This window comes from Erythranthe guttata, chromosome 5 (genome assembly GCF_056151865.1).
Source record: "Erythranthe guttata isolate IM_541 chromosome 5, IM_541, whole genome shotgun sequence".
Taxonomy (NCBI): Eukaryota; Viridiplantae; Streptophyta; class Magnoliopsida; order Lamiales; family Phrymaceae; genus Erythranthe; species Erythranthe guttata.
Genome location: NC_142537.1, coordinates 1,037,411 through 1,059,663, shown reverse-complemented (window position 1 = coordinate 1,059,663; position 22,253 = coordinate 1,037,411). Strand labels below are relative to the sequence as shown.

Here is a 22,253-nt window from a genome sequence, read left to right as displayed (position 1 = left end):
CCAGAAAGCCCATTCCCTACCACTAGAGAGGCCCGATGGGGGTACTTATGAAAGCCCAAGTCTATAATAATAACTGATCTCGTCCGTTGATCTGTGTTGTGTAATCATGACGCTTCAATCGCTCACTAATCATGACATTTCGCCCCCCCTCGTTTTGTTTTCTTCATTTTTACTAATACATGAAGACTATGTCAAACCAGAGGGGTCAAATGCCATAATACGCGGCTAACTTTGACTAACTGGTATTGCCTTCACCGGCTACACTTGACATGAGTCCTGTAAATACAAAGTATGCAGAATGGAGGATGTTAAGACACATATAATGACCTAAACCTAATCGAAAACCCTAAAATCTTCTCATGTGAGAACTGGGTTGGTTTGGTAAGTTGGCGAGCTTTGTGTGCTTGAAATAGACGTTTTGAGACTGTGATTATGTGCACGCACATCTTCGAAATTGTGGGTGTCTACATACACACTCGAATAAATAAACTAAACGTTTGAAATCGGTAAATCGACCAATTGCCTTTATGAATTATGTTATTCCTACTCAAAATGCTCATATATATACCTAGCAACCTTTTCATGCTTTATATATTATAAATTATAGATTATAGATTATAGATTATAGATATTAGTGTCACACTTTATTTGCTTATACTTATATAGGAAGACAAATTGTATTGAAAAACTAAAACTTTTTGTAATGTATTGTCCAAAAAAAGTGTCATAATATGCTAGTGTTTTTTTTTTATTGCCAAATTTATTTTATGGATTTGATTTTCATTGTCTACTTTCAGTAGTGTACTATCTTGTCAACCTATCTTCAGACTTATCCAGCAACAAAAATAATATATAAAATTAAATAATTGATATTAATCCTATTGAATCTCTTGTCTTATCGTTGGTTGATCCAAAAACAAAGAGGACTTGTCACATTCTGCAATGGAGTTTCCAGTCATAAAAGTTTGTGTAAAAAATTCACATGATTCCATGTCTTAAAACTAGGGGCGTAAATTGGACAAATCGGACCGAAATAAGCCCTTTTGAAAGAAAAAAAAAATGATATTTTTGAAAGTTGAAAACTAGTTTCAATTTTGTTTTGAAAAAATCGAAAAAATGGGATTTCGGAAGCTGAAACGAAAAAACTTATTCGAAAATCGTAAAATTTTGGATCGAAATTCGGAATATTCCACTTTTTGCTCACCTTAAATATAAAATACACAACAATATTGGTATTTTAATTGTATAATTCGAAAAAAATCTGAACTTAAATCGGATCGAAAAGTGAAATCTCATATATATTCCAATTCCGATACAAATAATTTCAAAAAAAAAAACTCAGAAGTCAAAATTTCGGAATTCGAATTGAAAAATATTGTTCAAAAATCGGAAAATTTCGGACTGAAATCGACGGAAATTGAAAATTCCAACCCATGGTAAAAACAAGATAAAAAATCATGACAACCGAAATTTCAAGTCGAAAATTGATTAATTTCATTTATCTTTCTAACTAGTAAATCGTAATAAATTATTAGATCAACACTGAATTATTAGTTGAAATTCGCTGTTCAAAGTTTTGGATAATTAGTTAGTCAATATATAATTATATAATTCTTGAAATTATATTTAATTACAATTCCAAATGGTCACGCACTAAGAACAACATTGAAAAAAAAGTAAAATAATAATAATAAAATATAATTATTCGTGTACGGATTGTAAGCAATATTTTTATAGCTCCCTCTCATGTGATGTGTCTCCAATTATTGAAGCTTTAGAAACACTAAATGCCAAGTGAATAAACTTGTGGTCTATTATATTACATACGTGGTGAACTTTAATTTGCTTATTTTTTACTATTTAAGCTCCGATCCCAAGAACAATTATTTTATTTTATTTTTTCTGAAAAATTAATAATCTTTTAGATAATTAGGTGAACTCGACATTAATTTGAAAGAATAAATGAATAATTGCTCAAGTTAATATTTGCAGCTTTTGGGATTTCACATCTCCATAAATTAATCTAATCAAAAGTAACGAATTTAGGCATGATCTTGTCACTATCTAATTACCATTTAGAAGGAATAAAATATTATACACGATTCAACTTTTTAAGTGACCGCGTTATGGGCACGTTCCGTATCCGACACTTACCTCGAGGGCCATTTTACAATTTCTAAGAAAATAGAAACTTATTTGAATAATGAATTTTCAAATTTTTTTTCTTCCTTAACAATTTACATGATTCAATGATCTATTACAAATTAATAGTTGATAATAATATTTATTTTCAATATATTTGTATGAAAATATATAAAAATAATCAATACATAAATACAATCATATATATATGTTTTTATAACATATTTATAAACACACCTCTATACTTTTAATATTTACACATTTTCCCCAAGTTTCCGTATCGCCATCTTTAGGACCGATCGTTTTCCCGTATCACCGTTTTCCGTATTCGTGCCACACAACATATGCCTATAAAAGTGTATATAAAAACTGCATATATTCCACTAGTGGTAATATATATATAATAATAATAATATAAATTGAAATAAAAATAAAATATTTCTCCACCAAAAGCATAGGATTCTAATCCACTTACCTATCATGACTTTTGTAAATTGTCTTTTTGCCCACACTTTTTTCTCATAAAAAAAGGAAGCATTTTCTTCTATTACAGAGAACCTTTCCCACTATTGTAAGGCGTCCTAGGCGGGTGGAGAGTCATTGTTTGGTGGCCGGCATTATATTATATTATATTTTCAATAAAAAAATAAAAAAAAAGGGTTCAAGATAATAAAAATGATAAAAATTAACATGAATAAATTGCTTCTCGAGTTTGCTTTTCTTTCAAAAGGTTTGACAACTTTTCTTCACTTGCACAGTTGCATGTGCATGTATATATATATATCTCGCTCTCATATATATTATATATACACACACATATATATGTATACAGTATACAGTCCTTAATTTAGACTGTAAGTCAAGATCATGAAATTGAGGAGAAAGACAATCAAAATGGATTTTGAAACAAGTTTGCTGTATTTGTTCTTAAGGCATGGAAAGTCTACATATTATTAAATATTGAAGGTAAATATATTCATACATATATGTTTTTCATACATAGTTAGAAGTGTCTGCAAGAAAGGTAACTTGGTTTAGCAAGAAGCGTAAATTACGGCCACCCCAGGTAAGGTTAAATTACCAAGAAAGCCCCTAAGATAAGGTTAAAACGAGTACAATTACTGGAGAATATTCCACATAATTTAGAAGATTCACTAAATTTAACACCGCAAGAGTGAATCGTAAGAAAATTCATAGTTAAGGGATTGGTTGTAATTACCAAAATATAAGGGAAGTTTTCGTAATTTGACCTTATCTCAGGGGTTGTACGCAATTTACCGTAGTAAAAAAACCACAGAATTCATGTTAAAAAAACCTAGTTAATTTGCTATCTTATTTATTCATAAGCCATTTACAATCAGAATATCTAAATTATGTCACTGAAAAATAAAAACACAGATGATCAAAGCAAAATACACATAGACAAAAAATAACAAAATTAAAAAAAAAAAAAAAAAAAGGAAAAAAGAACAAACATGGATGTTATAAACTAATTAGTTGAACTATGTTGTAGCAGAAATACAATCGGCAGTTAATTAGTTAAGCTTCCGTTACTAATCAACACGTGCGGCGAACGAAAAGCGTGTCCAAATCCGGCGGGTTGAAAAACTCTCTATGGCAGGAAGACGATCTCGAAGAAGGCTTCCGCTTCTTGGGTGCCGGCGGGCAAGACAGCCTCGTCGGAATTCTCGATTCCGCCGCCGTCGGAGTGGTGGAACAGTCCTGATCTTCCTGCAGCTCCTTCTTCTCCGCCGCCGGTTTTGTGAAAACCGGCTTCAACGGACTTCTGATCACCGCTATTCCGGAGAAAACCCACTTTTCAGATTCCACTACACCGCCGCCGCCACCATCCATTTGATGAAGCTTCTCCGAGACACCCATTTTTTCTTTTTTTTAATATTATCTTTGTTCTTACCAAGAACGAGGTTTTTTTGCAGAGATGTATATATACTATGTTCAATAATGGTAAAATAAATAAATAGATAAATAAAAAAATAAATAAAGGGTTGTTCTTTTTTTTCTTCTTTAGTGTAGAGAATATGGAATTAGATTCTCCACACACTTGATGAGAAAAGTGTCAAGGTAAAAAGGAGAGTTATATATATGTATGTATGTATATATATAAAATAGAAAGAAGGGCAAAATAGAAAGAAGGGGAAAAGGGGGGGCTTTAAATGAAAGGAGGGAAGAGTAATTGTGAATATTGTTTGTGAATTTTTAATAAAAAAAAAATAAAAAAATAATTAGGGTGGAAATAAAAAAAAAGGCGAGGAAATCGTGAGCTAAGGAATTAGGGTAGATATAAAAGCTAGGAGAAAAGAAGAAAGGGTGGTGCCCGTGAAATTTCCTGACCGGGGGCAGTTTACATTATTGACTTGGATTCATGGCGCCGATTACTTTCATTTTAGGGTGCCAAGTTGTAAATTCAATATATATATATATATATATATATATATTTTTTTTTTTCTTTATTTCTTTTTTGGGCCGGGGTTATTCCTTTTCGGGCTTTTAGTTAATACTTTAAAACTTAGGCCTGAATTTATTAATAGTAGTGGGCTTAAGCTTCCAATTTCGGGCTAGGCCCATCAATAACAATGTGACTTTTTCTCTTAAAATAAAGCTAAACATTATTCTATTACACCAAATTTTACAGCAACAACATTATTATCAAAAAAAAAAGATGACATGCTGTCACGCGACCTAGCGGTTGGAACAAGTGAATCTGTTTCAATTGATTCAGATTCGAATTTTCTTGCTAACGGTCGTTAGATGGAGTTTGTCACATACGATTGATTAGCTTAGTATGGTTTACATCTCTCGTATGATTTGCAAACTATTATACGAGAAATGCATGCACTAATTAAAAGGACATTTATTTAAGTTGTAAGAAATATAATACATGTAAAACAACTAGAAATCGACAAAACTAACACATCTAAACACCTATTAGAATTACTTAATCAAAGCAAATAAAAATATATATAAAACATGTTGGGAAATCATACAATTTTTCCATTTGTCTCTACTGCATGTGTTTGGTTGTACTTTAATATATAATCCAGTAATTACCACTTAATATAAGATTAGAGTCAAGCCGACGTTTAAAATAATCGATTAACACATCGATTAGTCAACTTAATTTGATTAACGTTCACACTAATCTCTTGAATCGGAGGGGGGGCCAAGGCCCCCGTTTTTCTTACTATTTAATATAGACACACATTTGTAAGTTCCCAGATTATATTGCTGTAATGGATAATAATAATAATAATATCAGGTTATTTGCAGCAATCTTGATTGCCTTTTTTGTACTTGATTTTTTCCAGGTTACAATTTCAGTTTCTACTACTCAAGGTAATTAATAATAAATATGTATTAATTAATTAATCCTGATGATATTTTCTTTAATTTGATTTACTAAATTGCTTTTGATATATTTGACAAAAGGTAATGAAAGAATTGATTCAACATGGTTTTGTGGAGGCAAATATCCCAGGAAGCTGTCCGAGAAATATTGCTGGAAGCGTTTCGCAGAATTTAAAGGGCTGGCTCGCGGAGAGGCTGTAAGCCTGAGAGAGGAGGCTGCCGCCCCGCCACCGCCACAACACAGCCTGCCGCCGCCATGAAATTGGAATAAGGATATGTGGAATTTATAGACTCACACTATAAGTGCTTTTGTTTGCAATTAAATGTAGCAAGTCTATGTAACATAATTGGTATTGATCAACATTTCCCAAATTTCAAACAAATATTGTGAATTTGGAGGGTAACTATCGCAACGGGATATTCATCGTGAAAACAAATATATGATGAGAAAAAAAACTCCTCGAAATAGTTAGACGAAAAATTGATATGCAATATAACATATCAGAAAATAATTAATAATAAGCCAAAATAAGTAAAAATAAATAAATATCGAAGAATGAATTTCGAATGCAAAAAATGAGCACATTAATTCAAATACTTCATTTGACCACATCAAGTTATCAAATTATGTTTGATAACAACTGTCTTAACCGCATGTATCGAATCCAGTAGTTTAATATAAAATAATTGAACAAAAAATTTCGAATATTTAATCTTTAATACGATCTAATCCAAAAACTTTATTAACGCATCGTCCGTATTAAAGTGAAGTAGTGCGACAATTTAATTTCTAGTAGTTATTTAAAGTTGCCACTATTTGTAGCAAGTTAGGTAAGAGACAATCATAATTATTTGGATTTTTTTTATTTTATTTTTCATTTTTAAATTTGGCAGGTGAAATTTTTAAAATTCATAAATTAAAACAATTGAGAATTGGGCTTATAAATTACGAGTGAAATTATAAAATCAGGATTACATATTCGAATTCCAAAATCCAATTTTCAATTGATTCCAAATATATAGATAGATACAGAAAGTATATAATAATAAATTAATCCGGAAGCCGCAGTCTCCGAACCAACTCCAACAACTCCCCAATTTCTCGCGGCGGACGCCACCGCAAACCACCGCCAATGTCGGCCATTTCACCACCCCACTCCCTCCCTTCGCCCTCCTCGAAAACACAAATTAAAACCCGAAACTCTAACCCCATACATTCCCGGAACAGAATCCACTGCGAGCTGAAGAACACCTCTTCTCCCCAGAAATGGACCGTTGACTGCGTCTCTTCAACCGACCCGATTCACATCATTCTCAAACCGCCGAACTCAGTCCAAATGTCTTCTTCCATGGATTCCTCGCTCAAGAACTCGAAAAGGGTTTGCCTTTTTTACTGCCCTGAAATGAAATGCCTCGCCGAGAGAATTGCTTCAGAATCCGACGCAATTGAGCTTCGCAGCATTAGTTGGAGGTAATAATCGTTGATTTATGCTGTTGAAATTGGATCGTGTTCTGTTTGACGATCGAAGATTTGGGAATTTTGCAAATTATTATTTAATGTTTTTTATTCACTGATTATCCAAAAACACCATAACTGTGAATACTCCGTACGTACAATTGCCTTAGTCCTCGTTTGGTTGAGGAGATTAGCCGTGATTAACTAAATAATTGGACTTTGTTTGATATTTAGTAACACCCGGTAACTCCTCGGGTCGACTCGGAAATATTGTGTTATCTAAAACAATCCTATCTTGGCAACCAAACGAGGCCTTATTTGATAGTGTTAATAATCAGGACATTTGAAGATGGATTTCCGAATCTGTTCATATCGAACGCCCAAGGAGTTCGCGGTCAACACGTAGCTTTCCTAGCTTCGTTCAATTCTCCAGGAGTTATTTTCGAGCAATTATCAGTAATCTACGCTCTGCCAAAACTTTTCGTCTCGTCATTCACACTTGTCCTGCCATTTTTCCCAACGGGCACTTCCGAGCGTATGGAGGACGAAGGAGATGTTGCCACTGCGTTCACACTCGCAAGAATCTTGTCGAATATTCCGATATCTAGGGGCGGGCCCACCAGTTTAGTAATATTCGACATCCATGCCTTACAGGTTGGTGTGTAATTGCTTTTTGTGGTGAGTCAATGCTCGCTCACATGTTATTCATGTTTTTTCAGTTCAACTTTTTTTTTTGTTCTATTTGAGCTTAATGTAATTATTCCACTCGTTTTCTTCGTCTTGCAGGAGAGATTTTATTTCGGTGATAATGTTTTACCGTGTTTTGAAAGTGGTATACCATTGCTATTGAATAGGCTACAACAGCTCCCGGATTCCGACAATGTATTTTTTTTTTGAACCGTGTGGCTATTTAAATAAGACACGAAATAAAATGTTGCGTTTTTCGTTTAAAAAAATTGCAAAACCTGTTTTCGCCTGTCCAGATAACGGTAGCCTTTCCAGACGATGGTGCATGGAAGCGGTTTCACAAGCAGCTGCAACACTTCCCAATGGTATTATTACACACAACTAATCGACATTTATATTATCCATTTTCAAATTTTCTACTTTCTAGTTATGTATGCAAGTATCGTGCACAAAATTGACGTAACTTGTTTAATTCGATGGGCAGGTTGTTTGTGCCAAAGTTAGGGAAGGCGATCAACGAATTGTAAGAATTAAGGAAGGTGAACCGAAGGGACGCCATGTTGTCATAGTGGATGACCTTGTCCAATCAGGTGGCACACTGTTAGAATGTCAGGTAAAATAATCAGAAGTTTTCCACACGCAGTCAGTGTGTCACAGTGCAATAAGGTTTTTTTCGGATAATCTGCTTCGGACATGAAAATAAATGTTTCAAGTCCTATTAAAATATTTTTATTTTATTTGTTTTGGTTTTTTTCAGAAAGTTTTGGCGAAACATGGAGCGACGAAAATAAGTGCCTATGTGACACATGGAATATTTCCAAATAAGTCGTGGGAGCGGTTTAAACACGATGAAGGAGGTAGTATTCAAATTGCCAAAAGTCATCTTTATTTATATAAACTTTGGTTTTATTGATTAGGAAGATTGATTCACTTATTGACTTGATAACTTTTCTGTTGTAATTGCTTGGTTTTGAAATTGGATTTAATAAATGTTTAAATTTTAATCGGGATATTTTCGACTAATAGAAACGAATATTTTTTTATTTAGGTAATCCTGAGAGTGGGATGACTTACTTCTGGCTGACCGATTCATGCCCAGAGACAGTGAAGCATGTGAAACACAAGCCTCCGTTTGAAGTTATAAGTCTCGCTGCTGCTATTTCGTCTGCACTTCAGATCTAGAAGTTTCTAGAAGGTTCCGTTTAGAACTCTCTCGCTTCCCTTTTCTCCTTTGCATCTTCACTGATATTCTCTCATAAAGAGTCCGAAGGATTATTGTAGAGATGCTCACTGCAAGATAAGATGGTGGAATCTTCCATTTTACGCAGTAGTGGTCGAAGTTTTACTAGTCGAGTTTGATTTTAATTTATAGGATATTTTTTTTTGGAGATGCTCGTAGACAATCAGTTTCTTGAAAATGTATTTAAAATAATGCATAAGCTTATTTGTCGTGGCTTTGCACTGGATTGTATACTTTCAAATTGTGCAATTCATGTATTTTGTGACTTGTTCTGCAGAAAATAGACATCAATTTAAAATATTTCCAACAACACTTACAAAAAATCAAAATTTTGTTAATTGAACTCATGTTACACATACTCGGTTCATTTTGCCGCGTAAAGTAAAAATCGAAAAACAGTTTATGCAACTCTGTTAGACTTGTTTATGTAGCCTAAAAGCCTATTAAGGGCGTTGCCGCTATCAATAGCCTCTTTGGCTCTATCCAATGCCGAAGATATGTCTTGTGCACCATCACATCCAAGCAAGTGATCAACCATTGCAGCATTTAAAACTATTCGATCGTACGCGGGTCCCTTTTCGCCACGTAATGCTGACAAGCCCAACTCGATATTTCTCGTGACCTGTAATATTTACGAAAAATAAATTGCATGTACTTAGCCTGGAAATAGGACGTTAAGGATTTGAAGACTTACAGATCTATCAGTTCTTGGAGTATCAGATGATTCGAAGCCGTGGTCTTTGGCATTCACAACGGTATTGAAACTCTCGCGAGATACTCCTGTTAACATTAAATTGAAATTATACTAATTAATTGAATTTTACATGCTTTTTGATGTACTTAGAATACATTTAGATAGCAGCGTTAATTAAAGAATAATTAGTGGGTAATACGCACCATCCAGTGTTGGAGTAGGTGTCGTATTCAACGAGCGGAAACCTGAACAGTAATTAACAGGGAGTCCCTTGGATGCAATGGGTGATCTCAGTCTTGTAGTCATTGAAAGAGCACCTTCTTCACCCTGAATTTGCAAATCAATTGATTAGTAATAATATAAATTCAAATCAATTTTCTCATTAAAAAAAAAAAGACAATCAAAATTAAGAAGTTATTATCCTCGACAATTTTAGTACCTTCACCACCAAGCCCGAGTGTACGCCTCTTCTCCTCATTAGCATAAGAAGTGACTCCTCATAACCTTCGTGATAAAATCCAGCAACAATAGCTTCCTTACCTTTAGCCTTAAGGATTAAAAATAAGCAATTACATAGCGAAAAATAAGGATATCGAATTGACAGCTGTTTTTTATCGAAAGAGGCTTACTCGAACAAATTGCTGAACTTTTTCTGTTGTTGCTAGTGGTGGGCGTTTCTTTATATGTTCCCTTAACCCAATCAACGAATATCTGTGGGGAATATACGGAGCAGAATCAGTTGACCAGTTATATATAACAGCATTGACTGTCATGTAATTCTCTCGGTTTCATTTGTTACCGGATTTCTAAAAAGTGAAATTTCTAGAAGATACTGTGGAAGGTGATAAATAGTAGGTATAAAACAAGGTCAGATTTTACGTACAGAGATGGTTGAGCTTCTCGTTGACTTATGTAAGCAAAACCAACATCTTCATCCTAAGCAAAACAAATTGAAGACATTAAATTGGTAATACACTAATATGTCGGTAAGCATGTACATGTTCAAACACAGAGAAGCACATAATAGAAACCTCGAGAAGCTTTTTTGCTTGCATGGAGGTTAAGTGCGTGTTTGCACCCATGTATTTCAGCATTTGCTCTTCCGTAATACCTCCCTGAAAATTCAGTTCAAAATATAGACACTCAATCACTCGATCTAAGGCTCTCATTTGATTAACTATATCATATATAAATAGCATCATACGTGTAATAATATGTTTCAACAGCCACAAATACTAATCCTTATATCTAAATAATGGCAATATATATGTTACGTCTAAAGAAATAGAGATTATATCCAAATGGAAACACGAAATAAATTACGACCTTCGGCGACATCCAATCCACACCATGGAGCAAACAAGATTCACCGTAGCAAGACCTAACCGCAGCAACAAAAAGTGTGCTCCTGAAATACCGTGTGTTGCCATCATACGGTTCACCATAATGAGTCAAGGATCTGACATCAGCAACTGGCACTGGACCTGATTGAGGAAAATAATTAAACTCTAATACTCAAAAAAAAAAAAAAAAGAAAAAAAAAAGAAAATCCCATCTTCATTAGAAGAGATTAATTACCATGTTCATCGTCAAACGCGAGGCAGTATGCTTTTAACTCACGATCCGTTTCCCTGTTCATGCGCTGGCCAATCAAAAACGCTGAAAGCAGCGACTCACTCACAGCAGCTGATTTCTTGTCTTCTAAATTTAAAGGAAGTACATCTCTCAAAACACCCTGAACTTCCTCGTAACCTAAGTGGCCCCCGGCCAAAACCTCCCTAAGGGCCCCAACAAGTCTCATTTCAGAAGTTCCATTACCGATAAATCGAGGGCCAATCGAACTACTCATTCCCATAATTGATTGTTCAGGATCAGCTAAAAATATTATATCTGGAGGTAAGAATCTTACTAAGTGTGGCCAATAATAAGTCATCGCTTTCCTTTCACCCTCGCTCCATTGAGTCGGCTCCGGAAATGCATTTGCTCGGATCGTCATCGCAGCAAAAAACGCCCCGAGCTGCGCATTGGATACCTCTTCTTCATCATCTTTGAGCTCTCCCTTAACTGCGTTTAACATATATATAGTAATGCATTAATCGATTACGATTTTATTTCAACATCGACTAAATTGTATGATATAATCAGGCGATTCAGCTGGATCAGAATTCAGAGTGATTGACTAACTATGATTTTATTTTCCACCTGTTGAACTGATTCAAGTTGAAAGCAAATTTGTGTTCCTAATTTATCTTCTAAATTTAGCAAGTCAGCTCAAAATACAGAAAAATAAATAAATTAAAATAAAAGGAAACCTGATTTTAAAATGGTGTCAAGTACTTTGAAAGCTTGTTCGGCATTAAGAGGTTTGGTCTGAGTGGGCCCCGTGCAGACCTTCGTTTGTGCATCCAGAACAGTCTGGTTGGGCCTCGAAAGCCTCGGGTTCCGATACGACGTCGAAACAGATGGATTTCGGATACCGGACAACTCATCGACGGCAGCTGAATCAAGTACAGATTTGACTAAACGACTGCGTTTTGCAAGTGCGCGGGGAAATTGGAGGAACGTTTTAGGATGGGGAATTCCAGGTTTGACTTTGAGTGGTGGAATTGGCGATAGGAATTTTTCTGAATTGAATAACGCTTTCATTTTCAATGGTGGCGGTGGTGGTGGCGGAGGAGGAGGTGGTGGATTTGCTTTGGGGAGGTCGCCGGAAAATGGTGATGCAGAGAAGTGCAGTGTGTTGAAGATGTGCTCTGTTTACTTATTTTTTACAAAAGAAAATACAGTTTTTGCCCCTCAAGTTCACCGATTTGATATTTAATCCCTCGTATTTTAAAAATTCAACACTTTTAGTCATTTGTATCAATTTTTCGCAAAAGCTAACGGAATCAAGGGTGCGTTCATCACTGCCTTAAATAATAGACTAACAGTGAAATTGATGGAGATGACCAAAAATGTTAAATTACTGGAACATGAGGGACTAAATGTATTTGGTGTGAACATAGGGGACCAAATATGAAATTAGTAAAAACTTTAGGGGTGCAGACTGTAATTTCCCCAAAGAAAAATAAAACATGCCGTTGAAAAACGCTCTTCGCCTTTTCAAGTTTCACAGCAAGATGCTAAACGCGACTCTCATACTATAAAAGCCGCCTCTTCAATTTTCACTTTCCTTCTACAAAAATATCCAGACGAAAAGAAAATTCGATTTTTCATAAATTTGAAAATGGCGGGATCGGAGCTAGCAATTTCGACGAACAAATCGGAGTCTGAAAACCCCGCCCAGAATCCTCAGATATCTGCAACAATCGATCAATGGGAAGTTCAATACGGGCGCTTCGTCAATTTCAGCTCCTCCACTGTTAGGCTCACTCATCCTTCTCTGGCGATCCCCAAAATACGGCTCGGCCGTGGCATCTGGATATCCGCCGCCGCCGCCTCCCTCAAACTCAACTATCAACAATCCTTCAATGGATTGTACGATGCATCCATCGTCATCTCTCTCCGATCTCGAGTCCTTGTAAGTTTGGAAATCAGATCGAACGAACGAACCAACGAACGCCTGGTGTTTTTAATTTTTGGTAGAACATCATAAAAATTACTTGGTTTTCTGATTTGTAGATCGATCATGGTGCTTGAATCATATGAATCGATTCCCTGGTTTTCTGATTTGTAGAAAATACCTATACCGTGTTGTACCTTGTGCTTCTATTGATGTACCTTGATTCATGCCCGAAATAGATGAAGTTATGCTGTTCTATATTGTTCTGCATATTTGCAGATACAGTAAATTTTCATGCTGTTATGATATCTAGTGGTTTTGAGAAGCTAATCTCTGCCAAACGACAGCTAAACAATACTTCCTTTGATTTACTAGATGTGATATTATGTCTATTTTCATCCGTTTTTGCCTATTTTCTTAAAGTCTGTCTGTATTATCATGCAATTTTCAATTGGATTATACAGGAGGAGCATTACATCTCCAGGATGTGTTTCTCATGGCCGCAAGTATCATGCGTGTCTGGATTTCCTGCAAAGGGGAGCAAAGTTGTTTTGGTGAGCTACAAAGATGGAGTTGGCCAGGCAAGCAGCTAAGGATTTTTTAAACTCGTTATTGTTTTTTTCTGTACGTGTTTGAATGAAGATGCTTCCGTAACCAACTTAAAACAGTAAAATGTGGTAGTTAAAGAATGGAGATGTACATCTTAAGGATTATAAGTTATAACTAAAGATGAGAGTATCTGTTCTCTAACTGTTGGTGCCTTTCTTCGTTTGAAATGAAGGCATAGTGCTAATTGAATTTAGTATAACTCTTGGTTATAAATTTTTAAATGATCAATTTGGATTTATCTTCAAAACCCGAGTTTTTGCCTCTTCGCAGAAACAGAAATTTGCCATGCGGTTTTCTGATATCTATGAAGCAGAAAAGTTCATGAATCTTGTGAAGGTGATTACATTACTAATATTGATATTGGAATTCAGTTACTCGATATTGTATTCCGTTGTATTTCTAAATAAATATTTGGTCAGGAAATCTTGGAAAACGGAAATCGTCCGCTTCTTGAATGCCCTGAATATAACTGTGTATTGTCATCTGAAGCAGAAGTCATATCTTCTGATGGACCTACTTACAGGTGAGCAGCAAGAAATCCTTTTCTTAACTTCACACTGATTGTGAACAAAGCAAACAATTTGAATGCAACGATTAAAACGAAATCTGACAGTAGGCTTCTTACTTTGTTTACAGAATTGAGGGGGATTTGCAGTCCACAACATCAGTAGACCATAGCACCCAACCGATAATTCCAAGTCCTGAACCTTATCTAATTCAATATTCATCATCACATGAAATGATAGAAGATTGCGAAGATTCAGAGGCTATGTCAGCATTCCCTCCCAGTTTCACACAGTTGCTGAAGAACTGTCACCCTGCAGTTTCTCAAGGTTTTTTTTTTCCGCCTTACCTATCATATTTTATCAAAACGGTTTATTTTAACCTTATATCTGCTTGCAGTAAAGGCAAAAGAACCTGCAGAAGATCTTACATCCCAATTTATGGTAGAGCCTCTATCTTGATTTCGTACTATCAATTGCTCTCTTTTTAGCACGATTTCGTAGGATATTGTTTACTTACTGACAGAGGCGCAACATGCTAGATCTTGTTTATATTTCTTCTAATTTTTGTTTAATCTGTTTTTATGCAGCGATATCTCGAGGAAACTTCTTTCACAGGTAGTAAATAATTCTCTTGTTTTTTAAATAATCGAATAGCTGGAGTTGTTGGTTTTTTTTCTTTTGTTCTATTTCCTCTAACGAATACCTTGATTTTCTTTACATTTCAGAGTTATTGGCTAACGTAGAGGACATCGTCAGTGAATTGGGAGATGTAGATATGCTGTAAATTCCTAAACGGAAGCCCCCCAAAGCTAACCCGACTGTAACAAGTTTGTAAATGCACTGTCCTTCATAGCTTCCACAAACAATCTCTCCCTCTTTTATTGTTTTACTGGCCAAATCCACTGGAAATGGTAAAAGTTGCTGTGAGCAGATAATTTTTTTTATAAATCAAGAATTGCCTTTTTTCTTTTCCTCTGCATATATATTCTCTTGAATGGAATTTAGACAGATTAAAAGTTTGAAATTCTACACAAAAATCATCGAACCGAATAATTTTCAGTTAACAAATCTGCACTGTCGCCTAATTTCTCCCCGATCACCCGTGAGCACATCCATCTCCCCGACTTTCTTGATGGAGCTAGTGAACTTCTTCAACCACCCTTGCTGGTCACCGACATATCTCTTCATAACAGCATTCCCACGAGGCTCGTTCGCCAGATTCTGATCCGACTCAAGCAAAGCCTTCTTATTCAACAGCTCTTTGTAGAATCTCGAGTCCATTTTCTGCTGCGAGTAAGGATCGAACGGCAAATCCTGGCTGTCATCCTCGCAGAAAGTTAAACTCCTCATCTTTATCAGGTATCCAGGGTCAATATCCTTCGTTTTTTTCGGATCGAAGAACCGACCACTCACGATGCTGCAGTGGGCCGATCCTATGGAATGCGCACCGGTGAGCACAACGAGCTCCTCCAATGAGAGCCCTTTTCGGGCAAAGAGCTGGACCATGTGTTCGGCAGGTGCGTCTGGGAGTGGGATGTTGTGCTCCACGTTTTTGGCTAAGGAAACTAGCCCGTCTCTTCTGCCTGCGGCTACTTCGTAGGGTGGGACCCCTGTGTAGACTAGGGCGTCACGGTTTGTGTAGGCTAGTATGTCGGCGCAGGATACTACGCCTGGACACTCGGCTTCGAGCTGGGATTTTATTTCGTCGATGGCTTCGAATCCTCTTACGAATCTGCCGTTGTGGGGGGCTTTCTTCTCCACGTCTTCGCCTGAGGGAGTTTCGTCCAATAGGATCGAAGCATCGCACCCCTGCATTTATAGTTGAGTAGTTAGTTGGAGCGTAAATTGGATCGTAGTTGGCACTTTCAAAAAATTCCAATTTTTTTTCGGAAATGAAAAAACTAATTCAAAAAAAAATCGAAAAACACCTGATCCAGAATTGGAAATTTTCGGATCGCGGGATTCCGGAATTCAATTTTTTTAGTCACCTAAATATAATATACATAGTAATATTGATATTTTACGTGTAATTTTCGTAAAAATTAGCTTTGAACGAAAATGTAATTCCAATTCCGAATTTTTTTTATTCGGACGAATTGGATCTTAATTAGCACCATGGCAAAAAAATATTTTTTTAAGTGAAAAACTAATTTCAATTTCGTGAATTTAAAAAAATTGATTAAAAATTGAAATTTCAGATTTTTGGTCAACTAAAATGAAATATAATAGTAATATTATAAAATTTCAGAATTTAAAATCGAAATATGGTATATATTCCAATTATAATTGAAAAATGTTCTTAAAAAATTGGAAGTTGGAAATTCCGGATTCGGAATGAAAAATATAATTCAAAATTTTGGATTCGGAATCGGTGGAAATCGAGAATTATGTTCCAAATTTCCGGGGAAAATCGAGGAGCTTACGTTGACTAAACAATCATGCAAAAAGAGGCGAACGTAGGCGGGAGCAAGAGTGGGATCTTTGCTGAAATACTCATTAATTGTCTGGTTCACAATCATCTCTGCCCGCGGGCAGCTCCGCCCGTAGAACCCTTCTATTAGGGTCGGACCTTGTCCGGGTTCGGGCATTTCGGATCCAGACTCCGGCGGGCCTACGGGTTCGGGTACAAGGATCGGATCCACCTGCCCCGGCGGCGGCGAGGAAGTTGCGTTCATCTCAGGTTCCAAGTAAAACGGATTTATAATCCGTAATTTCCGGCCATTTTCCTGGCCGCCGGAGTTTTTGTTTTCCGGGAGGAGTGCGGCGGCCACCAGAGGGAGGAGGAGGATTGCGCAGGAAAGGAATGTTACTGCGGCGATTCCTCCTCCGGCTGCCATACCTTCAAATTTTTGTGATTGTTTGGTTTTTTTCCGGCAGTTTTGTGGAGGTTTATATAGGGCGGTGCGTTAGATATTGACTGGTTCAAAATGGCCGGAGAAAAAGACTGGTTGCCATTAATCATAGGTGAGGAGGATGAAGGTCACTAATCAGGATTACGTGAATATTTATATATTTGTTTTAAGGGTAAATTACAAACCACCCCTCATGTATGGTTAAATTACAAAAAACCCCTCATGTTTGAATAATTACATCTTCCCCTCAACAATGAATCTTCTTACATCTCCACGTTTATGATAACAAATTCAACATTATCTTCTAGATTCCGTGGAATGTTCTCTTGTTTGAACTCGTTTTGTGCAAAAATACAGTTTCTGATGCACCACAATCTAATATATACAGGCCAAATAAACATCTTATGATCATCTTGCTTCATAATGTGGGGCTCGAATGGTATAAAACGAGTACAAAATTGAGAAATAATCTAGAAGATTCCACTAAATTTGAAACTGCAAGTGTGGACGTGTAAGAAGATTTATAGTTGAGGGGTCGTTGTAATTACCCAAACAAGAGGGGATTTTTCGTAATTTCACCATGTCTCGTAATTTACCCTTGTTATGAATATCCACGTCAGCAAAAATATAGTATTTTATGGCCCGACAAAGTCCAAGTATTATTGGGCCTTCAGATTAATAGGCCCATATAAAATGGTGGGCCCGATCTACAGAAAATTTCAAGCTTCTGTCAAATTTATTTTTAATTTTTTTTTTCAGCTGAAGGAAGCGAACAGTAGTAAATATTCTCTCTCAATCTCTCTCTCTCTCTCTCTAATGGCAGTGTGATGGAAATGAAATGATGCTGGTTCACCTTCACCCCTCGATTTCAATATAATTACCGAATCAACCCTAGATCTCGTCGCCAAGCCGTTAATTCTGTCAGCTCGTGATCTATGAGCTCCGTGTTCGTTCAATTGAATCGGAGTGAATTGACAATCAATCAATTAATTCAGAGGGAGGGGGGGAAATGGCGGGAGCAGCGTCGGCGCTGTTCCTACTGGATATTAAGGGTAAGGTTCTGGTGTGGAGAGATTACCGTGGGGACGTCTCCTCCGCACAAGCCGAACGCTTCTTCACCAAACTCATCGAGAAAGATGTGAGATTTTTCTCTTTGTGATTTTGTTCATTCTCTTTCTCTCTCTACTGCTTCGCAATGACATTTGCTCACTAGAAGATGTTTTAAATTGTCAACTACGATTAGTGTTTTTTTTTGTTGCTGCAAATTTCAATCTTGATCTAGTCTTCTGTCTCGTGATTGATTTAGTTTGATGATTTTAGCTTTTTGGTTTGTAGTTTAATTGAGTTAATTTGATAGATGCAGATTTCATATCTTCAGTTGAATTGGATGAAACCATAAACTCTTCATTGAATATTGTTTTTGCTGGCCACTTTTACATGTACTTGATGAAATTGAATCTTTGATGTTGCTCTTCTTTAATATATTTGCCTTCGGAAGAAGAAAATTAACCAAAAAAGGTTTTGTTAACAAGAGGGAAAGGAATTGAAATTTAGTTCATCATCTGTCATAAATAAAATGGTTCGAGGTGATTATCGTTTGCTATGGGCAAACAGCTAGATGTAATTGATTCCTCAAACTGTTTGATGCTAGTTATGAATGGGCGTGCATCTCACAATTATCACCATTAGTATATTTTGCAAGATACCGTACTTCTACGAAACTTCTATATTTAAGGAAGGTATATTCATCGATCTGGTTATTGAATTTTATATGACAACAACTAATAACTCGTCGTCTAATTTATTTTTTTCTCTGAGCTTAGTGTATTATTTTTAATTGTTAGTCATTTAGTGTTTTTTTCCTTTGAAATCTTGGGCTTAGATGAAGAACTAGACAACTAATAGATTTCCATTGTAAATGACGTAGGGTGATCCCGAGACTCAAGATCCTGTTGTGTATGACAATGGTGTCACGTATATGTTTATACAACACAACAATGTGTATCTCATGACTGCGTCGCGGCAGAACTGCAATGCTGCTAGCCTTCTTTTATTCCTACACCGAGTAGTTGATGTAAGCGCTATTGGTAATCAAAGGCCCATGCTTTCAGAATATTGGTCTATAATCCAATGCACCGTTCCTTTGAGTTTCTTTCATTGCTTGTTTATATTTTTTTTAACAGGTCTTTAAACATTACTTTGAAGAGCTAGAAGAGGAATCACTCAGAGATAATTTTGTCGTAGTGGTAAGAGAATTTTTGTTGCCCCGTTTTGTTTGAATTGACTATAGAACAATTCGATAACAGTATTTAATACTGATGTTTGGCATCATTAGTACGAGTTACTCGACGAAATTATGGACTTTGGCTATCCACAATTTACTGAAGCAAAGATTCTTAGTGAGTTCATAAAGACTGATGCTTACAGAATGGAAGTGACACAGAGGCCTCCAATGGCTGTTACAAATGCAGTGTCATGGCGCAGCGAAGGAATACGTTACAAAAAGAATGAAGTAAGTTATTTTCTTAGCTTGCCATGTAATGTATTTCTTAACCACTAGATTTTATGTGCTTTTCTTGGTTGTCCAGGTGTTTCTCGATGTTGTCGAGAGTGTAAATATACTAGTCAATAGTAATGGCCAAATAATTAGGTCAGACGTTGTTGGGGCTCTAAAGATGCGGACATACTTGAGGTCGGTCCTCACTGCTTTTACTATTTCCTGCATTATATTCTGTTAAACAAGGGATAATCTTGTAAGGATTTTTCTGCTTTGTTTTATTCTCTAGACGTTATAGTTAATAGTTGCACGTCAAAAATGTAAATTGTAAATCAACGTTTCTATTCTCAGTATCTATGATTGTCGATTGTTCCCCTTATGGTTGACGATAAATTATTAGGTGCACAGAAACACGCGCCTCTTGGTTCTAATTTCAAATATGTTGTGTAGAATTGTAAACATATTGTTCACATGAAATAGGTTACCTTATAAAAACCTAGCTGAAGGTAGCGATCTTCCGAATTTGCAAGATTATTGCAGTTTGCGATGTATTTATAAATTTTTATCTTAGCTTTCCTTAATAATTATGTATCCATCGCAGTGGTATGCCGGAGTGTAAGCTGGGGCTTAATGATAGAGTTTTGCTCGAGGCACAAGGGCGAGCTACTAAAGGAAAATCCATCGATCTAGATGATATCAAGTTTCATCAGTATGTATTCGTCTTTCTTATTTTGTTCCATACGTGACTGTTGTTTGTTGACCTCTCGTTTTCACTAATAAGAAAGTATGTTTCTGAATGAAATATTTCTCTAAAAATATCGAGACCTGTCTCTGCGCATACTAGCTTGTGATTGTGTTTATTGGCTTGGCTTCACACATCTTTCTTGTCTTGACTTCTGGTTATTGGTTCAGGTGTGTCCGATTAGCTCGATTTGAGAATGACAGAACAATATCCTTCGTACCCCCTGATGGATCTTTCGATCTCATGACTTACAGGCTCAGCACTCAGGTTCGTTTGCAAAATTTGGGGTGCAAACATATCCATATACAACTTTTCCGATTTTAGAGTATAATATATCCTTCAAAGAGTAAATCCATATGCAATTTATTTTTCACCAGCAAAATCTAGTTCCAGCGAGTACAAAGATTTTCTTCGTTGTTTAGATCATTCAGTTAAATATTAGTATTTTATTTCAGGTAAAGCCTCTAATATGGGTGGAAGCTCAGGTAGAAAGGCATTCTAAAAGCCGCATAGAAATTACAGTAAAAGCTAGGAGCCAGTTCAAGGAGCGTAGGTATGTTACATGCATCTGTTATCAGTATTTAATATTTATTTATTTTTTAATCTCTCTGGCATTATATATATGGATCTCTAATTTGACTGCTGAGTTGATTTTGAACTTCAGCACTGCAACTAATGTTGAAATCGAGTTGCCCGTGCCAGCCGATGCTACCAATCCAAATGTCCGTACATCAATGGGGTCGGCTGCCTATGCTCCAGAATCCGATTCATTAGTTTGGAAAATAAAATCTTTTCCAGGTGGCAAGGTAGGATTTTTTTTTTATTTTTTTTTCGTAACTCAAGAAATTCCAATTGGTCAAATCACATGAAAGAAACATATTGATTACTACTCTACTTAGAATTTCTAAATTCAAGTCAAATTAGGTACATATTTTTTTGTATGATATTTATTGGCTTTTTCTTTCTTTTTTTTTTTTTTGTTTTCTTCAGGAATATATGCTAAGAGCAGAGTTCAGACTTCCGAGTATAACATCGGAGGAATCAACTCCGGAGAGAAAGGCTCCAATAAGAGTGAAGTTCGAAATACCTTATTTCACTGTTTCAGGAATACAGGTGAGCCTCAAATAAATTTTTACTTTTTTTCTTTTTTTTTTTCTTTTAAATAGATGTTATCATTCTTGATTCTGCACCACTCTACTGCTAAAATTTGCTCGTTCACTTCTATGCAGCAACGAGGTCGTAATTGAACTCAACATTTTATTCTCGATTTCTTGCTATTGCAGGTTCGTTACTTGAAAATCATCGAAAAGAGTGGGTATCAAGCTCTTCCATGGGTGAGATATATAACAATGGCTGGTGAATATGAGTTGAGACTTATTTAATTTTCGCTGCTTTAAACCACCAAACTCGGATTAACACCGATGTGCCGTTATTCGATTCTAGAACAAATCATTCTCATCTGAAACTCGATGCTTTTGTCGTTTGTATCATTGGTATTTGTAATAGTTTTTAATCATACAATATTCATTTGCTTACCTTGTTTCTTTTTTTTTCTTTTTTTTTTTCTTTTTTTTAAGAAAATGCCAGTTTTTTATTGAGTGTTTGCATGTATGTAGAGGACAAAAACTAATGTCAGTTGATTTTTTTAATTTATTTTTTTTCCTTTTTTTTTTTTATATATTTTTGGTTTCTCTTCAAGATATTGGCTTCTCTAGAGGAAAGTTAACTTATTCAACATATAATTTATAAATGATATGTAAATCATTTACTAAAGACATTGAATAAAGATATCAATTACAGTAGAACTTTGATAAATTAATACTCGCTAAATTAATGATCTCGCTTAAATAATAGTTTCTTCTGGTCCCGACTTCATAAAAACCTACTAAATTATTAATTCGATAATTTAATATTCCGCTAAATAAATAGAATTTGCTAGTCTCGACTATATTAATTTATA

The 22,253-nt window shown here is 35.7% G+C and overlaps 6 protein-coding genes and 1 long non-coding RNA gene across 9 annotated transcripts; 4 read left to right on the top strand and 3 right to left on the bottom strand.

Annotated features, from left to right (window-relative positions):
• Nucleotides 1–3,458: 3,458 nt before the first annotated feature.
• Nucleotides 3,459–4,368, bottom strand: LOC105974602 (cyclin-dependent protein kinase inhibitor SMR8). Its single transcript, XM_012999717.2, has one exon. The coding sequence runs from the start codon at nt 4,021–4,023 to the stop codon at nt 3,700–3,702; it is 324 nt and encodes a 107-aa protein (XP_012855171.2). The 5' UTR covers nt 4,024–4,368; the 3' UTR covers nt 3,459–3,699.
• A 1,009-nt stretch (nt 4,369–5,377) lies between these two features.
• On the top strand, nt 5,378–5,884 carry LOC148770377 (uncharacterized). Its single transcript, XR_016031220.1, has 2 exons — nt 5,378–5,496; nt 5,590–5,884. It is a non-coding gene; the product is annotated as an uncharacterized LOC148770377 (long non-coding RNA).
• Nucleotides 5,885–6,385: 501 nt separating this feature from the next.
• PRS3 (phosphoribosyl pyrophosphate (PRPP) synthase 3) lies at nt 6,386–9,172 on the top strand. Its single transcript, XM_012999852.2, has 7 exons — nt 6,386–6,979; nt 7,303–7,618; nt 7,751–7,846; nt 7,948–8,016; nt 8,136–8,264; nt 8,409–8,508; nt 8,700–9,172. Exons 1-7 carry the CDS (start codon nt 6,642–6,644, stop codon nt 8,831–8,833), a joined length of 1,182 nt encoding a protein of 393 aa, XP_012855306.2. The 5' UTR covers nt 6,386–6,641; the 3' UTR covers nt 8,834–9,172.
• Nucleotides 9,173–9,209: 37 nt separating this feature from the next.
• LOC105974714 (anthranilate phosphoribosyltransferase) lies at nt 9,210–12,522 on the bottom strand. Its single transcript, XM_012999851.2, has 10 exons — nt 11,898–12,522; nt 11,164–11,649; nt 10,912–11,069; nt 10,617–10,700; nt 10,469–10,521; nt 10,215–10,296; nt 10,025–10,132; nt 9,789–9,912; nt 9,586–9,671; nt 9,210–9,513 (listed from the first exon to the last, which is right to left on the bottom strand). Exons 1-10 carry the CDS (start codon nt 12,229–12,231, stop codon nt 9,292–9,294), a joined length of 1,737 nt encoding a protein of 578 aa, XP_012855305.2. The 5' UTR covers nt 12,232–12,522; the 3' UTR covers nt 9,210–9,291.
• A 241-nt stretch (nt 12,523–12,763) lies between these two features.
• Nucleotides 12,764–15,172, top strand: LOC105974814 (poor homologous synapsis 1). 3 transcript variants are annotated; one of them, XM_012999975.2, is made up of 8 exons: nt 12,764–13,105; nt 13,552–13,668; nt 13,967–14,032; nt 14,116–14,219; nt 14,333–14,529; nt 14,600–14,643; nt 14,790–14,817; nt 14,928–15,172. In XM_012999975.2, the coding sequence occupies exons 1-8, from the start codon at nt 12,812–12,814 to the stop codon at nt 14,984–14,986; spliced, it is 909 nt and encodes a 302-aa protein (XP_012855429.2). In that variant the 5' UTR covers nt 12,764–12,811; the 3' UTR covers nt 14,987–15,172. The 3 variants fall into 3 exon arrangements, with proteins under 3 accessions (XP_012855429.2, XP_012855428.2, XP_088674549.1); XM_012999974.2 differs by having other exon boundaries at nt 12,772–13,105; nt 14,333–14,643; XM_088818423.1 differs by lacking the exon at nt 14,928–15,172 and having other exon boundaries at nt 12,772–13,105; nt 14,333–14,796.
• LOC105974813 (peroxidase 39) lies at nt 15,057–17,177 on the bottom strand. Its single transcript, XM_012999973.2, has 2 exons — nt 16,626–17,177; nt 15,057–16,011 (listed from the first exon to the last, which is right to left on the bottom strand). The coding sequence occupies exons 1-2, from the start codon at nt 17,037–17,039 to the stop codon at nt 15,259–15,261; spliced, it is 1,167 nt and encodes a 388-aa protein (XP_012855427.2). The 5' UTR covers nt 17,040–17,177; the 3' UTR covers nt 15,057–15,258.
• A 598-nt stretch (nt 17,178–17,775) lies between these two features.
• On the top strand, nt 17,776–21,946 carry LOC105974707 (AP-1 complex subunit mu-2). Its single transcript, XM_012999843.2, has 11 exons — nt 17,776–18,192; nt 18,982–19,128; nt 19,238–19,300; nt 19,390–19,566; nt 19,643–19,746; nt 20,153–20,260; nt 20,464–20,560; nt 20,749–20,846; nt 20,958–21,099; nt 21,284–21,406; nt 21,577–21,946. The coding sequence occupies exons 1-11, from the start codon at nt 18,064–18,066 to the stop codon at nt 21,673–21,675; spliced, it is 1,287 nt and encodes a 428-aa protein (XP_012855297.1). The 5' UTR covers nt 17,776–18,063; the 3' UTR covers nt 21,676–21,946.
• Nucleotides 21,947–22,253: the final 307 nt, after the last annotated feature.

What these genes read in the sequence shown, in the direction of transcription:
- LOC105974602 (XM_012999717.2), bottom strand. Translation starts at nt 4,023, where the DNA reads ATGGGTGTCTCGGAGAAGCTTCATCAAATGGATGGTGGCGGCGGCGGT.
- PRS3 (XM_012999852.2), top strand. Translation starts at nt 6,642, where the DNA reads ATGTCGGCCATTTCACCACCCCACTCCCTCCCTTCGCCCTCCTCGAAA. An exon ending in TCGACATCCATGCCTTACAG is followed by an intron (nt 7,619 to 7,750) that starts GTTGGTGTGTAA and finishes TTCGTCTTGCAG; the next exon opens with GAGAGATTTTATTTCGGTGA. An exon ending in AGCTCCCGGATTCCGACAAT is followed by an intron (nt 7,847 to 7,947) that starts GTATTTTTTTTT and finishes TCGCCTGTCCAG; the next exon opens with ATAACGGTAGCCTTTCCAGA.
- LOC105974714 (XM_012999851.2), bottom strand. Translation starts at nt 12,231, where the DNA reads ATGAAAGCGTTATTCAATTCAGAAAAATTCCTATCGCCAATTCCACCA. An exon ending in CGAGAAGCTCAACCATCTCT is followed by an intron (nt 10,297 to 10,468) that starts GTACGTAAAATC and finishes TATTCCCCACAG; the next exon opens with ATATTCGTTGATTGGGTTAA. An exon ending in ACTCGGGCTTGGTGGTGAAG is followed by an intron (nt 9,913 to 10,024) that starts GTACTAAAATTG and finishes TTGCAAATTCAG; the next exon opens with GGTGAAGAAGGTGCTCTTTC.
- LOC105974814 (XM_088818423.1), top strand. Translation starts at nt 12,812, where the DNA reads ATGGCGGGATCGGAGCTAGCAATTTCGACGAACAAATCGGAGTCTGAA. An exon ending in ACAAAGATGGAGTTGGCCAG is followed by an intron (nt 13,669 to 13,966) that starts GCAAGCAGCTAA and finishes GCCTCTTCGCAG; the next exon opens with AAACAGAAATTTGCCATGCG. An exon ending in TCTGATGGACCTACTTACAG is followed by an intron (nt 14,220 to 14,332) that starts GTGAGCAGCAAG and finishes CTTTGTTTACAG; the next exon opens with AATTGAGGGGGATTTGCAGT.
- LOC105974813 (XM_012999973.2), bottom strand. Translation starts at nt 17,039, where the DNA reads ATGGCAGCCGGAGGAGGAATCGCCGCAGTAACATTCCTTTCCTGCGCA. An exon ending in TGCATGATTGTTTAGTCAAC is followed by an intron (nt 16,012 to 16,625) that starts GTAAGCTCCTCG and finishes CTATAAATGCAG; the next exon opens with GGGTGCGATGCTTCGATCCT.
- LOC105974707 (XM_012999843.2), top strand. Translation starts at nt 18,064, where the DNA reads ATGGCGGGAGCAGCGTCGGCGCTGTTCCTACTGGATATTAAGGGTAAG. An exon ending in TCCTACACCGAGTAGTTGAT is followed by an intron (nt 19,129 to 19,237) that starts GTAAGCGCTATT and finishes TTTTTTTAACAG; the next exon opens with GTCTTTAAACATTACTTTGA. An exon ending in AAGATGCGGACATACTTGAG is followed by an intron (nt 19,747 to 20,152) that starts GTCGGTCCTCAC and finishes TATCCATCGCAG; the next exon opens with TGGTATGCCGGAGTGTAAGC.